The sequence below is a fragment of the Limanda limanda genome, chromosome 9 (assembly GCF_963576545.1).
Source record: "Limanda limanda chromosome 9, fLimLim1.1, whole genome shotgun sequence".
Taxonomy (NCBI): domain Eukaryota; kingdom Metazoa; phylum Chordata; class Actinopteri; order Pleuronectiformes; family Pleuronectidae; genus Limanda; species Limanda limanda.
The window spans coordinates 23,557,580-23,573,495 of record NC_083644.1 but is presented as its reverse complement, the minus strand read 5'-3'; the positions used below and the strand labels follow the sequence as shown (position 1 = coordinate 23,573,495).

Here is a 15,916-nt window from a genome sequence, read left to right as displayed (position 1 = left end):
GCCTAAAATGACATCCTGCGCATGTGTTTGTGTGAAAAAGACCTGCCATGAAGCCCTTACCTCTTTAAAGAGGCTCCTGCTCAACTCAAGAGGTCTAGGATGGAAAGAAACGCACAGACACGTCTATTTTGCCAGCGTGCTTCGGGAGATCCCCTCACAAACACTTAGGCAAACATCCACATACAGAGAAACCTCTATCCTGAAAGCTCACCATCTGCAGGGCTGTCCGTGTTTATCTTTCCCGTGGCAATGAGTGCAAGGCTTTGAAGTATGAGATTTGTATATATGTGTGTACATGAAGGAGTGTGAGGGGTGGAGACAGACATAATGTGCACGGGTAAGTGGTGGAGTAATCAAGACCTAGTACTCAGTCATGGTTTGGTCAGTTACACTCTCCAATGGATTTGATTCAGGCTGATGGCAGCCATGATTCGAGACTTAGCAAATGAAACAAAGTATACTGCTGATAATGGTTAAATTAAACCAAGTTTGTAGTTAGAGCACCATGAATCTAAACTCATTCACTGTTTTGATTACTGATTGCAGAAATACAAATTTTACTGGTTTTAGAATACCAGAGATCAAATTAAGTGCTTTAAAGTAATAGCTTGACTGAGTTTTTTAAGAAACATGTTTCACACCTTCCAATCTTAATGCTAAGCTAACCATCACCTTGATGTTGCTATAGGCTTATATTTTATGAAATATATGACAGTGACATCAGTCTTTTCCTATTACTCTTGCAAGAAAGTGAACAGGGTATTAACCAAAACATCAGCTAATCCCTTGAATTTAATGACTTTCGCACAGCCAGTTTCACTAAAATAGATGTGGAGCACTGAAGAAAAGCTTTCGGAGAGACTGAATGGTTGTAATTTCTTGCAGACTTCCACCTCCCTCTCTACAAATGGGCTTTAGGACTTGACATTTGTGAGCATGCTTTGTTCATGTGTGCGTGAATGCACTTGTTGCTCAACTTAGCGCTGAGTGACACTATTGGACAGAAATGGTGAAAAGGGAGCAGAATCCAAACAGAGATAGACAGCAGACAGACGGACATGCTGGGAGGGCTTTGAGTGGAACTCTTTTAGCAAAGGAAAGCAGTGAAACACTGGTGTGTGAAAAAGCTCAGTGCAGTGACTGAAGGACGGGTTTGGTACCGTGCTTGTTTGTGGTTAAATGATTCAGTCTTACACTGGTGGCACTGTCTCAGAAATCTCCAAAGTAAACAGTGTGGAATTAAATTATGAGGCTTTGAAATCTCAAACACGCACAAGGAGCGGGAGCCATGCCTGGGAAGTGAAAATGTAGACCATGATGAAAATGATTCCACTTCAGCAGTTGCAGGGATAGATCATTGTTGAGGCTCAGCTCCAAACCAGTTCTACATAACTCTGATTTAGCAGAGGGCCAGGCAGAAATCGGAGGCTTCCTTCAAAACCCATCCTGACCAAAAACCCATTCCCAGGAAGGGTGGAGAGGGACCAGCAGCCCTCGGGCATCGGCCGTCTCAGCCGATCTCCATTAGGATAACTCAAGCAGTGAAAAAAACAATGACTGGCTCCTGAATACGGCCTCTATTTAATTTAAAATGCCAAGGTCACTTTTATGATCATAGATATAAACAATCCAGTACACATGATCAGGATCCCTGGATGAAGCTCCTCTTATCGTGCTGATGCCTCCGCACTTAAATGGGATTTTCTGTCTTCGTGTGTATGGCTATTAATGTGTGTATGTATTATCTGTGTGCACACCAGGCTTTTGTGTTTGTGTACTTGTTTACTAACTGCATTCGCTCCCTTTCACCCGAGCTGCATAGGGGTGGTCCCCCTGCTCTCTAGTGCTCATGAAATCACTTCTAAGTGCCTGTAATTTCTCACGCTTCATCAGTACTGTAATTTCAAAAGGCTCCCTCTGAAGACCCTCCTTTAGTGGCGACCCGGGGTTGTCAAATGAAAACATCATTTATCCAGTGACCTCGGAGCGTCAGGAAATGGTTTGCTGGCTATTCAGCGACAGCCTTGAAATAGGGAGCTGTGGTGAGGGACAGCAGGGGTTTGTGAAACATGAAACAAAAGGTGGTCTGGCCCCTCAATCTACAGTATCGGGTTTGGGAGATTTCAGAAAAATGCTCACATCCATTTGGAAAATCTTGTATGAAACCAGTTGTATGTTTGCCAAACTGAGGTTTTCCTCCAGTGAAAATATTTACTTAGAAAAAAAAAAAGAAACTCAGAAAGTATTTATTTCAATGCAATCCATTCCTTCACCATGTCCTAAATGTGGTTTCTGTAGTTTTGGGACCGCTGAGACTCAACTGGCAGTCCAGCCACTGAGTGGCTCAGTTCCATGGGTACTTTCAGGGTTCAAAGACATTGTCCCATGGGGATGATGATCCAAATGTCTTTGTTTAGTAGAAACAAAAAATCTTTATCGTGGTAGACTCTTAAGTCCTCAATGCATCATTGTCTGGTATTGCTGGTTTGTGCATGTGGATGCTTTGTCATCACTTTACAAGGCCAGTCATGGAAAGCTTCTGTCATCATATGTGAGTGAATTAGTCAAAAATATTGAAAGACATTTGGTTAGAAGCAGAGCCAGACTTCACTGTTATAGAGCCTGTATTGTGTCTAGAAAAAACATTTTTAACCATACTATCTGTATGGATGACATGAACTCCATTCATTAGCAATATACTTTGGTACACACATTCATGTAGCCCTCATGATGAATTAGTGTCAATGTGGATTTTTTTATTTTATTTTCCGTTGTCAGGTGAAAATGTCAAATTATCCAATATTTCTTTAGTCAAACTATTCAAACTTAATATTCTTTTTTATTTAATTGAAAAACTGCGAAACTACATTCCCCTCAGTCACAGTTTTGTTTTTAATAAAGGGTGACAGACTTTAACAATCTCCATATTGAACAATACAGAAACAAACTTATTATTAGGACATGGGAAGTTGTGTAGATGTATGCTTGATGTTCAAGTGGTTAACTCCTGAGAACACTGCTGCTTAGCAACAGCAACACAGACACTTATATAAACATTACTGTATGGGGAGGTGAAGCTGTTGGGAACATCAACATATCAGCGCTCATTTGGTATCTTCTTGTTCAAAAAATTAAATATGACCCCATTTGAGGTCAGCATATCTATTTTATTCTGTGAATAACTCTGAGTTTTACCTCAATCATACACCGACTCCATGATCTAACACTGGCCAAATCTGGATTATCATCTTGCCTTGTATTGGGTTCCCTGGTTTAGAAGATGAGTCCTCTGTGTGTTTGGTGTGTGTCTTTTGCGCAGGTGTTGGAGATCAGAGCTGGTCTGGATAACCCAGGGATCTCGGTGAAAGCTGAGTGAAAGTTAATGCAGGGTCGTCAGATGGCACGGAGGGAAAAAAGGGGTCATGACATTTAATCGTCCTGCCCCGACAGGCCAAGGCACTGACAGAGAGGTCAGGGGAGACAGAAATGGACCAAGCAGGACATGGGTGGGGCGGACACACACAAAGGCCCTCTCAGTGCACTGATCAGGCTTGTCACCCAGTAAGACTCCCTGTAGCCCTCCCTCATGGCTTAACTCAAATACACCTGGAACATGACTCCAGGCCACAGATGAAACTAAACTACAACAGTGGGAATCCCTATTGAAGGACACGTCTGCTCCAGGTTGGAAGTGTAAACCCTTTAAAAACAGCAGTCGGGAATGTCTGCGGAAAAAACGCTCCAAAGCACCAGCTCATTGACTCTGGAGTAAACATGCACATCATGATTCAGTCTGTGCCGTAATTGTCAACCAGCGCCGGCCATCTGGACCAATCACGCATCAGTTCGGCGAAGAGCCACAGCACAACAGGAAGCCATTGGCATAAACACAAGCTATAAACATCGTAAACAAAGCCAAAATAAAACTGACACGCTGCTGATTAAAGAGCGAACGCGTTTGCTGAAGAGGTGTTCTAAGCTCATCTGGCTGGTGTGGGGGGTACGTCAACAACTCAAGGTGAGTGGAGAATAAAACAATATATTGTAGATAATGGGGTGTCTGCTTGTGGCCTGATAGTTTCAGAAAAATATACACAGGAGATGTTTTCTTTAGTGCAGTTGAAACCACATCCACTGCTTAAGCATGTCATGTAAACGGTTAGTCAGCAAAAAAAAGTCATCTGGTATCACTAGATACTTTTATTCTGAAATTTGATGTTTTCCTCTCAGAACGATCCAGGAGGTTTAGTTTTTACATTACACATTATATTACAACATAAGACAAGAGATAAGATCAAACTTTATTGATTCCTTTATATTTATTAGTATTAGTATTAGTATAGGTATTAATTTTGGTATTGCTATTGGTATAAGTATTAGTATAAGTGTTGGTTTTGGTATCGGTAGTAGTATTCATTTTAGCTTTTTGTTGGTTTAAATATTACTATGGGAGTGTTTACTCTGTCCACTTGTACCACACATTACACATAAAATAATCTCATCTTAACATCTCAACTGTAAAATAAACAGTATGTCTACAGATATAACACAGCTCTTTGTGAAATGTATTGAATTATGTAAATGGTAAATGGATTTGTATTTATATAGCGCTTTTCTAGTCTGATGAAGACCACTCAAAGCGCTCTACAGTACAGTTTCACATTCACCCATTCACACACACATTGATACAGTGCATCTACTTGCAGCACTTTGTTATTCTATGGGGGGCTAAGCATCTTGCCCAAGGACACTTCGGCATGCAGATGGTTCAGACTGGGGATCGAACCGCCGACCTTCAGGTTGGAGGACGACCACTCTACCCCTCAGCCACAGCCGCCCTATGTAACAAACATGGTACCTAGCATCATTCGTGGGAAGGGTTTGCGTTCATCTTTGACTACCTGCTTTGTTTTTACTTGCTCATAGTTCTGCCTTGGTGGTTTGGCTCAGATGGATGGTGAGCAGCCGTCTTCACATCAGAAGGACCATCTGTTCCAGCAGCCCCTTGATTGTGGTAAATTGTGGCTTCTGGCCTGCTGAGCTAACAGTTTCAAGCTAAAAGGGTCAGTCAGACCTCTGCTCTACTGCTTGTTGGTACAGTGTGGTTTCAGAAGATAAATTCCAGCCAAAATACACAGTATTCTGAGGTTTTTTGAGGTTAATGGTGAAGGAGGAAAATGATGGTGAGTGTTTTTTCCGATCAATGTGAACTGCGTGTGTTATCAGTGTAGAATAATGTTGCCTCTGCAAGATTTTACTGTGGAATAGGCAGGAAGTATTAATGGATCTGTTGGCACATCCATTTTCATTCATCAGTGGATTAGAACTGCCAGAAAGCCTTATACATGTATTCCTCATATGCCAAATGGATTAACTTTCCCCCAAAAAATAAATATACAAAACTGTAATCAATATCAATTTTAGATGATGTAATAGAAAAAGTCACATGTTTTTGGCAATAACCATGTCCCCACCTTTGATGTTCTGTTGAGGAATTCTATGTATAAGTTTATGTTATGATTAACTGACTCTTAGCTGAGAAAAACACTAACTCATCTCATTGGAACAAAAGTGTGCATGCATTTTTAATCCCTGCGGACTTGAAAAATGTGATGACTGTATTTCTATATTTTAGTTCTGTATTGTGCCATGTTTTTATTTTCTCTTTTTCATACTAATGAACCTATGAGTCTGAAATAGTCAAACTGTGTGGATAAACTAGTACAAGTGCGAGCATTCGTATTCCACCACAGAAAAGGAAACTTTTGGTTATACATTTCAGACCAATCAGGGCGCAGCGTTGCTTTTTCCTGCAGCATTGTTATTATTTTGCATATTATGTTTTAACTAGTTTGTTCACTCTCACAGGTCATCATATTTTTTCTGCATGTTTATTCGGCGAATTGAGCTTTCTGCCTCCTCAAGTATATGTTATTCATCTTGTCATTTTCTATGTTATCTCTTTTTTAAACTGTGGAAAAAATATCATCATCGTCTTCATCATATCATCATAAGATCCAGTGTGTGTGGGTGCAGTTTTTACTGTTATTATCACTAAGGTTGAGCTGTGATCACAGTGTATATTTCATCATGTGAGAGCAGTGAGTGAAACACAGTGGTGGAACATTGCTGGAGTTTGGACCAATCAGGACGCAGGACGCTGTCATACATATTATGTTATTACTAGTTTGTTGACTCTCATAGTCATATTATTTTCCAGCCTGTTTATTTTGGATTTTCTAATTTTGTGAACTTTAGCGCGGCTTGAAAGTGAGCTAATTGGCGTATTCCTCCACCTGCACTGCACATCATCATTATATTAGTCAATATGGGATCCAGTGTTTGTGTATAGAGTAACATCCACAGTGTTGCTGTGATAACAGTGTGTCTGCTGTGCTGTCTGCTGACAGAATAAATAATGGTAAAATTAATATAATCATCATTATTATAGCATCATGGTAGTTAATATAAAAACCCTAGTGTGTAAATAGTTTGTAGAGAAGTTTTACATTATTGTCATATCATTATGTACATATAAGATCCAATGTTGGTGGATACAGTTATGACTTCAGTGTAGCTGTGATAAGTGTGTATCTTTGCTGTTTCATTGTGCAGTGAGAGCACAAACATTGTTTTTATTATACATAAGTATTCATCATTATTTTCTTATGTCTTGTCCTTTGTGGTAATAAGTTAAATAAATGTATATACAACTGTGTAAACCTTGATGATGACTAAAGTGTGTCTTTACTGCTGTGTTGTACAGTGAGAGCAGACAGTTACATTGATTTTATTAATATGTCATCATCAGTTTGTTGAGACTTAGTAATATATTGTTCTTCATGGTAATAAGTTAAATAAATGTATAAAAACTGTGTAAACACTAATGATGACTAAAGTGCGTCTTTACTGCTGTGTTGTACAGTGAGAGTAGACAGTTAAATTGTTTTTATTATTATATCATCAGACGTTTGTTGACTCTCAGGGTTAATTATATCTTGTTCTTCGTGTTAATAAGTTAAATAAATGTATATATAACTTAGTAAACAGTAATGATGACTACTGTGTTGTACAGTGAGAACCGGCAGTTGCATTGTTTTCTTATTATGTCATCAGTAGTTTGTTGACTCTTGGTTATATATTGTTCTTCGTGGTAATAAGTTAAATAAATGTATATAAAACGGTGTAAACAGTAATGATGACTACAGTGTTGCACAGTGAGAGCAGCCTGAGAAAAGGTTACTGTGTAGCCTCTGGTTACAAACTTTGGACCAATCAGGACGCAGCGTTGTCTTCCTGCAGCAGCAGCCACAGAAGTTCAACCTGGACCTTCAGCTCCGAGAGGAAAAGAGAAATCTGCCGCAAATTCAAACTGACGATGCTTGTCCACTTCCGCTGACATATCTGACCTCATCCAGCCGACTGTCTGCGGAGGACACGTCCCCGAGTAATGACAATGTTGGGCATGTATGTGCCAGACAGGTTTTCTCTGAAGTCGTCCCAGGTCCAGGATGGAATCGGTCTGTACACGGCGCGGCGGGTGAAAAAGGTTTGTTGTTTTGCGGCTGAACAACTTTCTAAGCGACTGTGGGCGATGTGTGTGTGCGTCTTTAGGCTGTTAAACTGGCCGTAGTTGTGTTCTTTGTGTTGCTTTCCCTCCTGTGCAGACGCTGTCAGAGTGTGGGTCTCGCACAGAGGCTGCTCTGACGTGAAGTGCCACGTAGCTACACAACTCCACTGGTTTCTCACTGTGTGTTCGAGGGGAGGGTCGCTCGCCTATCTCGTGAACACATCCACTATACATGACGGTTTTGCTTAAAGCTTTAAACTTTACAACATTTTAAAAGTGAAGACATTTGTCCCTGTGTCTCTGTGGGAGACACGGAGGAGTCCTGTGAGCCAGGGGACGTGTAGCAGGAGATGAATGGGCTCACGTGTCAGTGACTGAGGAGGAGGGGGGTGTTCTCAGGAGGATGCTGTCATTTTAATCCACTGGACTACAACATGATGGACATGAATGTAACATTATGACCCCGCCCCCCCAGCTCTCCCCCCTTGCATGTTTGCCCCTCATTGGACAGTCAAAAGGCGAAATGTCCTTTGTATCAAAGAGCAGGCCTGTCCAGAAACCATCCAACATTTATGCTACTAGTACAGCGCCCGCTCTAAACCTGCCTGTTAGATGGCAGCAAGCCGGCGGACCGAACAAAGATGAAGAAGAAGAAATATATTGAATGGAGGTCACACACCTTCATGATGATTACCTGCCGCCAATAAACTGAACAAAGAAGAAGAACCTGCCTGTTCTCTTGTCCTGCGTTAAAGCTCCACAGTTACTTCAGAATTATTCCTTGTCATTAGTGAGTCCTCCTCAAAGAGTTCTTCAATATACTGTCCCTTTGTATTGTTTGTGTGCTGGACGTTGTGTGCAGAGCTTTTTATAAACAGTATGTGGTGCAGAGTGAAGTTAGAAAACTTTGTGTTCATCCTACCTGGTTTATCAGCTGTGAAGATTTTAAAGTCAATGTTTTTCATATAACGTAACTGAATTTGTTTTGTGGGGCTGTGTCTGAGGGGTTGGAGCGGTCGTCCTCTAACCAGAAGGTCGGCGGTTCGATCCCAGTCTTCCCCATCTGCATGCCGAGGTGTCCTTGGGCAAAATACTGAACCCCTGAACTGGCCCTCTAGAATAAGTGCTTCCCATAGATACACTGTATACTACAGAACTACACTTTATAAATATAGACCATTTACAGACAATTAACTGTTCATGTCTGTGGTTTATATGTAAGTTTGAATGATTTACAGAACTGGTGTTATTTTTTTTATTCATTGCATGTCGACTATTTCAGAGGTCGGTTAAACAATCAAAACCATGTTCAAACCCAAGTTCACAACTTTTCAAAGTAAAAGGTCTGTAATACAACTCAGTACAAATCATTGCAGCAACATCACCAACTGTGTGCTTTTACTCTGAAGAGAATTTGCCAAACAGGAAATTATAATGTTGTTGCCATGCCAGAGATCTGCACCCCATTGTTTTTTTATGTAAAAGGTACCAAGTGTCCAAATTGCACCAAACTTGGTTAGGCACTTCTCTGGGCATTAACAATACAAATTCCATGAGGTAAGTTAATTAGATGAATGGTTCGCGAGTCATGCGTTTCACATACAGACAGACAGACCAGGAGGCAGATGTTTGTGGAATTAGTAGATGTATAATTATCATGGTTTGGCCTGTCCACTATTAATGTCAGTTTGTGTTACTCTGTTTCCCTCTTTTCTTATTTAAGGGAGAAAAGTTTGGCCCCTTTGCTGGTGAGAAGAAGCTGCCCAGTGAGCTGGATGAAAGCTCGGACACCAGGCTGATGTGGGAGGTGAATGCACAAACATCTTACCTTCTTTCCACAGCACTGCACACATATGAAGGTTTCAGAACAAAATGTATATCCACTTTTCTTTGTCGGGCTATGACTTTATATTTCTTTTGATTAGAAACTGCATAAATCATTCTCATTAAAACACTAACCTCATACACATAAGAGCTGTATGAATTCTGTATGATTTTAAGTACCAGAGTCGGTGCCTCCTTGCATTGTGTGTTTATCAAAGCTCATCCTTTAGCAAAGGACAGCTGTGAAAAAGACTGCTTGCATGTGTGTTCAAACAGTCCAAACTCTCAATTTTTCTGTGATAAAGACAACAAATAAGTATGTTCAGATCATTCTGCCATACAGATTTAAACTGATTTGTCTCATGTGAGGCCCCTGATGGCAACCACTCAAACAAACGCTCAGATGTAGATATCTGTAGCTGCCACATTGTGAGGTGCCGACACGATAAGGTGTTTATATGTAAGGCCAAACACTCTTTGATTGTCAGAAGACAAAGCATGAAAGCAACAAGAGAAGAAGTATCAATTGTTTACTTCTAACAACTCACACGGTCATTGTTTTTTTTCTTCAGGTCCGTGGCAGTAAAGGAGATGTTCTGTATATCCTGGATGCCAGTAATCCACGCCATGCCAACTGGCTGCGGTTTGTCCATCAGGCACCTTCGCAAGAGCAGAAGAACTTGGCAGCTATACAGGTATGTTTCTCTGAGTGGACAACTAATCTCTCACTGACATATTTGACAGGAAATACACATTTGTGGACAACATAAACATTTTTACCCCCCAAATGTGGCTGTAAATAGACCCCCCAGGAGAAATATTTTGCTCTTATAAATACGAAATTAGTAGGTAAATGCAGGTTTTCTAAATGTGGCTAAACCCACAAATAATTTCTTACCTATTGCCAGTAGAGGAGTTTCATGTTCAACGTCACAAATGCGGCACCAACTGAGTAACTTTTTCTGCTTGTGCCAGTGTTGCATCTTGCACGATACAAAGAAAACATTGCTCTTGCATGTTGTTCCCATAGTGTAATAAACAATAAATACACAAATGCTCTTGACGTGGCATTTCAGACAAAGGCCAGATGTTAGTGGGCGTTATTGGGTCTTTTGACCAGTGGAGAAGGGACTTTAAACAGATCAAATATGCTGTTAGTTCAATGTCAAACTGAACAGGTTATGAAATCTTTGAAAATGTTTATTATATTCTTTTGTTGATAATTATATTTGGATAATTATTGATTTGTTCTGTAAGACCTCCCAGACAACCACCAGAGTTTAGTATTACAGTTTTCATAAATATGAAATAGACACAAATAACACAAATTTGTTAAAATACAACCTGAACTTAACCAGGTCACCTTCAAGTCTTTTGGAAGAAAGATAATGTATGTGAACTTTTATGTAAATTAGTGTATATTGCATGTAAAATTGGATAAAGAGAGAAGCGTATGTCTTTCTGGTTTGTGTTATCAGCATTTGTATTTAGCTTTTAGGAGGCAAACATTTATTGAGATTTTGCCGAATGTTTTTCTTAATGGTTAAAACAAATATCTACCTTTTGTTAATCCATAAGTGAATGCAGGCCTTAGATTTAGATTCTCATTTTTTTAATAAATTATTTCAACACTTGAACAAACAAGTAATTTTATTGGCAAATAGGGCCTCAACAACAGTAGGCCTAAGAAAATCTCAAAGAATTTTTACAACAAATCTTCTTAAAGCAACCTAACTCTAACCTCTCTGCACTGGATCTGGGTAATTTCACCTATTGAACTCCCGTGCAAAAGATAAAAAAAGATTGTTCTTTCTTCGCAGAAGAAAAATAGAGGTGGAATGAAGAGAAGATGAGAATTTCAGGTCTTAGGGCTAACCATTAATACTCGAATGCCCAAAGTGATTGGTAGTTTAAAGGTCATCCATGTGTGTTAAAGCTCTGTGTTCCATCAACACTGACATTTATTGTGTAGCTTTCCTCTCCCTAATCATTATTTATGTATATTTAGAATCCCATACTTAAAACAAAATGACGCTTTGATTTTATTAGCATGACCTGTAAGGACTGGGAAGTTAATGACAACATTTTTAAGGGTTTGAGGTTTTGACCTGTGGCCTCAATGAGGCCATCACAGAATCTTTTCTTGGTATAATGAGTTCAGCCTTCAGTCACTCTTAATAGTTTCCCATTTCGCATTTCCATAAATGGTTATAGCTGTATTTTAGCAAGAGTGCTTTTCTCATTATCTGCATTCTTCTAAAATTTGTAAGGTGCAGTCTTGCCAATGCTACATGCATCGTTAGTGATGTGTGATTGCTCAATGATTGCTATGATGTTATCTTTTAGGATGGAGAAAACATCTTCTACCTGGCTGTGGATGACATTGAAACAAACATAGAGCTCCTTATAGGCTACCTGGACAGTGATATGGAGGAAGAGGAGGAGGAAGAAGAGGAGGAGTTAATCAAAGATGATGATGAGAACAGTAAAGACTCCAAGCATCTTGTTGAAATGGGTACAGTGAACCTGTATTTTTTCTCATTTCCATGTTATCATAATAGTATAATTTATGATTAATACAAATATCCCACAGAAATATATAGATTAAACTTATGAATCTTTACCTGCTCATTGTGCGTGTACCACATTTCTTCAGAACTAGTCATAAAGAAGGAGGACCACCCCTGCTTGCTGTGTGAGAGCAGTTTTCCCAGTGAGGAGATTCTGGCCGCCCACCTCCAGAGTCTGCACCAGAGGCCCAGCACGGAGGAGAAGGAGTTCAAATGCAGAAACTGTGGCAAGAAGTTCCCCATCAAGCAGGCTCTGCAGCGCCAGTGGGTTTCACTGTTCCATTACTTAACAGCTGTTTTATCTTTAATATGTGCTCTTCAAGCACGGCATCTCAAGTCATTAAGAAACCTGCAAAAGAAGTAATTCAATTTAGTGCAAGGATTTAATGTAGGTCTTAGAGTTAAGTTGAAAAAGTACTTTTCATTTATTTGACTCTGACAAAACTAATGCATATATTTGTTCAGACTGAATAATTTGGGGAAATACAGTTATTCCCGTTCTTGTTGATAATTAGATGGAAAGATTGATACCCCACTTATATCGGTGTGTTGATTACGAGGTTGGAGGCAGTTGGCTTAGCTTATTATACTGATAAGGGGACAGCTAGAGTAGCTTGGTGGTTAGCATCTCCAACCCATAAACACATATTATCTTGTTTTTTTCCCCTTTTACTGGTGTGTTGTCATGACCACAACTAGTGGAGACTCAATGGATTAAAGGTGCTATATAGGCTATACGTTTTTGCTGTTGTTACATAGGCCTAGTCATTGTTAGCAATACCAGCTGTTTAGTATCCGGACTAGAAAATACCTTGTGAGTTCAAAATAAATCTTCATTTAATTCCCGTCAAGATCTGTCTCCAGCGATGGAGAACAACGCCTATTTGAACTCTTTTGCTTAATTCTCTATCCCTTCTTTAGTTCTACTAAAGTTAGCATGCTAACCAGTTAGCCTACTCCCTGAAAAAATACTTTTAGGACAGCAGAAAAAACGTGCATTTAGCACCTTTAAATAGATGACTCGTAAACTTGTTACAATTATAGGTGGTGGGGATGAGGAAAGCAACTGTTTCCCTGTGTTTCCAGTCTTTATGCTAAGCTAAGCTAACCAGCTGCTGGCTGTAGCTTTATTCTTACAGATCTGTACTGATCTTTTCAGCTCATGCAAATGAATTGATTTTAAGAACAGTGCCTGCTCTTAACTTGAATATTTTTTTTTACCCCAACTCAATCAGCCTGTGTTTCATTTCGTACATCTAATATGTTTTTATTTTAAATCTTTCCTCAGTGTTTTGCATTGTTCAGAGTCTCTGGATCCATCAGGCGACTCTAAAGCTCATCAGTGCTCCTTTTGTCACAACACGTTCAGCTCAGAATCAAGGTAAAGTATACTATCAAATGGGATTTTATACATAAGACGCACAGTTTAACATGTCCAATCTACATATTCTGTTACTCATGAAAGCTCTCTCTTCCTCTTTCTACTTCCTCTGTTTCATATGTGTACAGTTATGAACAGCATAAGGAAGCCTGTAGAGGAGATGCCAGGTTCATCTGTAAAGCCGAGAGCTGCGGTAAAAGATTCAAGAGCAAGGACGCCTTGAAGAAGCATAAAGGAAATGTTCACACAGGTTGGCATCTGATCCTTGCTCCGGTTGTGTCTCTGTTTGATTTTCCTTTCCTCTTCCTACCCACATATTCAAAGGTGTTGCCTTTTACTTTTTTTGCAACACATCGTCTAATGATGTTAATTGTCCATTAGCAGCCTCAGCACTCAAGGAGCGGCAGTAACAGCACTTGACCTTGATCATTTAAAATTTCCGCAATATTGAGACACATTTCTAATTACTCGTGCTCCATAATTGCTGACCTGTGTGATCTGGGGCTGCTCACTCTCTCAGATAATTGGACTTCCATAGCTATTTATGATGGGATGTAGGGCAGCGGGGGAATGAAGTATCAACCCGAGATTAAGCCCTTTATCTCAGAGGCTGACGGAGTCAAGATCTGGGCCTTTATGTTTTACTAGTGTGGTTAGAACAAGCAGTGTGTGAGTGTGTGTGTGTGGGTGGGGTGGAAGTGGCTCAGGCGCGACAGATGTGGGTCATGTGATTCAAACGGGCCTAATGGAAGGGTCCCAAATATTTTGGGATCAATGGGCCTAAATGAGACATTTTTGTCCAGTGAGACATTGTAATATTTTTCGGTTGCCCTGCGTTGATTGTCATGTTGTCATCATTTTTTCCATTTGATGTCAGTCCCGAAGTAAAATATTGGTAATTTTCAACTATTTCTATTTCTTTTACAGGCAGTGCACGGCGGAAACTCACATGCACCATATGCAACAGGAAATGCTCGTCCTCTCTGAATCTTCAAGAACATAGAAAGGTGAGAATCGGCAATGAGCACTTTGCTCATTGCTCATTGCAGCTCCAATTATCACTCCTGAATACTTTGCATTGGATCGGAGAAGCTTTACTCAGCTTAGGCAGTTCAGTATGATCTATTTTTACAGTGAAGCGTCTCTATTGCTTTGGAAGAGGAACCCATCACTCTCCACTGTTTCTATAACCTAGACTTACCTTTTAATCGCTCTGAGTTCACTTTGTACAGCTATACCCGCTCTGTGTGAGGGTATCTTAATGATCAAGTTGTTACAAATTCATTCTGGGTGACACAGAGCAGATGGTTGGGTTCTTTTTTCACAAGCTCATCCTCCAGGTCCTGTGAAATTTAAGAGGCTCTATTGGCAGATAATATGGTTTAAGCTTTGGCATCAGGATTCTCCCTCTCTCTGACGGATTACAGATTTGAAAGCAGCTGCTTAAAAAGTATTTTAAAACGTTTTCATAAAAATACTTCTTTGTTTGAGTATTGTGTATTAAGAGTAACGGCCTCTGTTCAGTTCAGGAAAGCTTTTACATTTGATGTCGTAGACAATTCTCAGGGGCTAGTTCCTGTTCCAGGTTACACTCCTTTGTTACACACAAAGTAGGCCAATGTGTATTGCATTGAAAGATTACATTTCATTTAAATTATGGTTTATTTTATTTTAAAAAAATGTTCTAACCTAGCTAGCGTGTGGAAGTTGGGATTCAGACTGAAAAAAGGTTGTGCTGGTGGGGGCGCATTGTTTTACGGTACCAGAGAGATAATGAAATACAATCAGGACGTCCTGTTGTAACAGATTGTGTTTAAATGCTTATCAGATGCCAAAACACTGCAGAACAGTTTGCAGCACTCACAGACTCCGTTTTACAACTCTGGAAAATGATCAGATCTCCCACTCACTTCTGTAAAAGCCCAGAAGGCTGACAAATTCAAACATGCGTTTCCTGTTTCGCTGCAGTCCACAGATGGCTTGAGTGGATTCTCAGGTCAGAGATGTTCAGCTTGGACTGAGTGGATTCGGCTTTTAGAAGGAGTACACGCACTATGCCTGTGTGTTTGATCTATTGATTTATCATATATTATCACCAACAGACTATTAATTGTCACTTCACTCTCATACTCTGCCTTCTGTGATCATGATTAATCTTTTCATGCCCAGTGCAGTGCCTTTCCTTTAATGGTGCGTTGAAGAAAAAGTAGAAAAATATTTTTCTATGAAGAGATTCTGCCTGTGAATATTCTGAATCTGTAGGCAAGGTACAAGATGTTGGGGCCGGAAGTCTTCTGGTTTCTGTTTCTAGTATGACCACTCACGCTTGAGCAGGCCTTGGTTGCCCGCAGGTAATGTGTCCATGTGGAGAACAAAAGAGGCAGAACACATTGATCGCCATGCAACAGCGTCCGTTTTTTTCATTTATCTGCATTCATATGCACATAGCCGTTAAAAGAGATGGACCAAAATGTCGTCTGGACCCGAAACACTTACAAAAAGTACAGCTGTTTTTGTTTTGTGTAGGGAAATGTTTGATTCGTGTGATAAACGAATGATTAAAAACAGTGC

At 40.0% G+C, this 15,916-nt stretch overlaps 1 protein-coding gene across 2 annotated transcripts in view; it reads left to right on the top strand.

The window, feature by feature from the left end:
• Positions 1 to 7,456: 7,456 nt before the first annotated feature.
• Positions 7,457 to 15,916, top strand: part of prdm5 (PR domain containing 5) — a 33,753-nt gene continuing 25,293 nt past the window's right edge. For both annotated transcript variants that reach the window (XM_061078688.1, XM_061078687.1), the window contains exons 1-7: positions 7,457 to 7,549; positions 9,294 to 9,377; positions 9,967 to 10,089; positions 11,741 to 11,914; positions 12,065 to 12,228; positions 13,474 to 13,595; positions 14,273 to 14,352. In XM_061078688.1, the coding sequence (XP_060934671.1) occupies positions 7,457 to 7,549; positions 9,294 to 9,377; positions 9,967 to 10,089; positions 11,741 to 11,914; positions 12,065 to 12,228; positions 13,474 to 13,595; positions 14,273 to 14,352 (840 nt within the window). The remainder of the gene's footprint in view (positions 7,550 to 9,293; positions 9,378 to 9,966; positions 10,090 to 11,740; positions 11,915 to 12,064; positions 12,229 to 13,473; positions 13,596 to 14,272; positions 14,353 to 15,916) is intronic.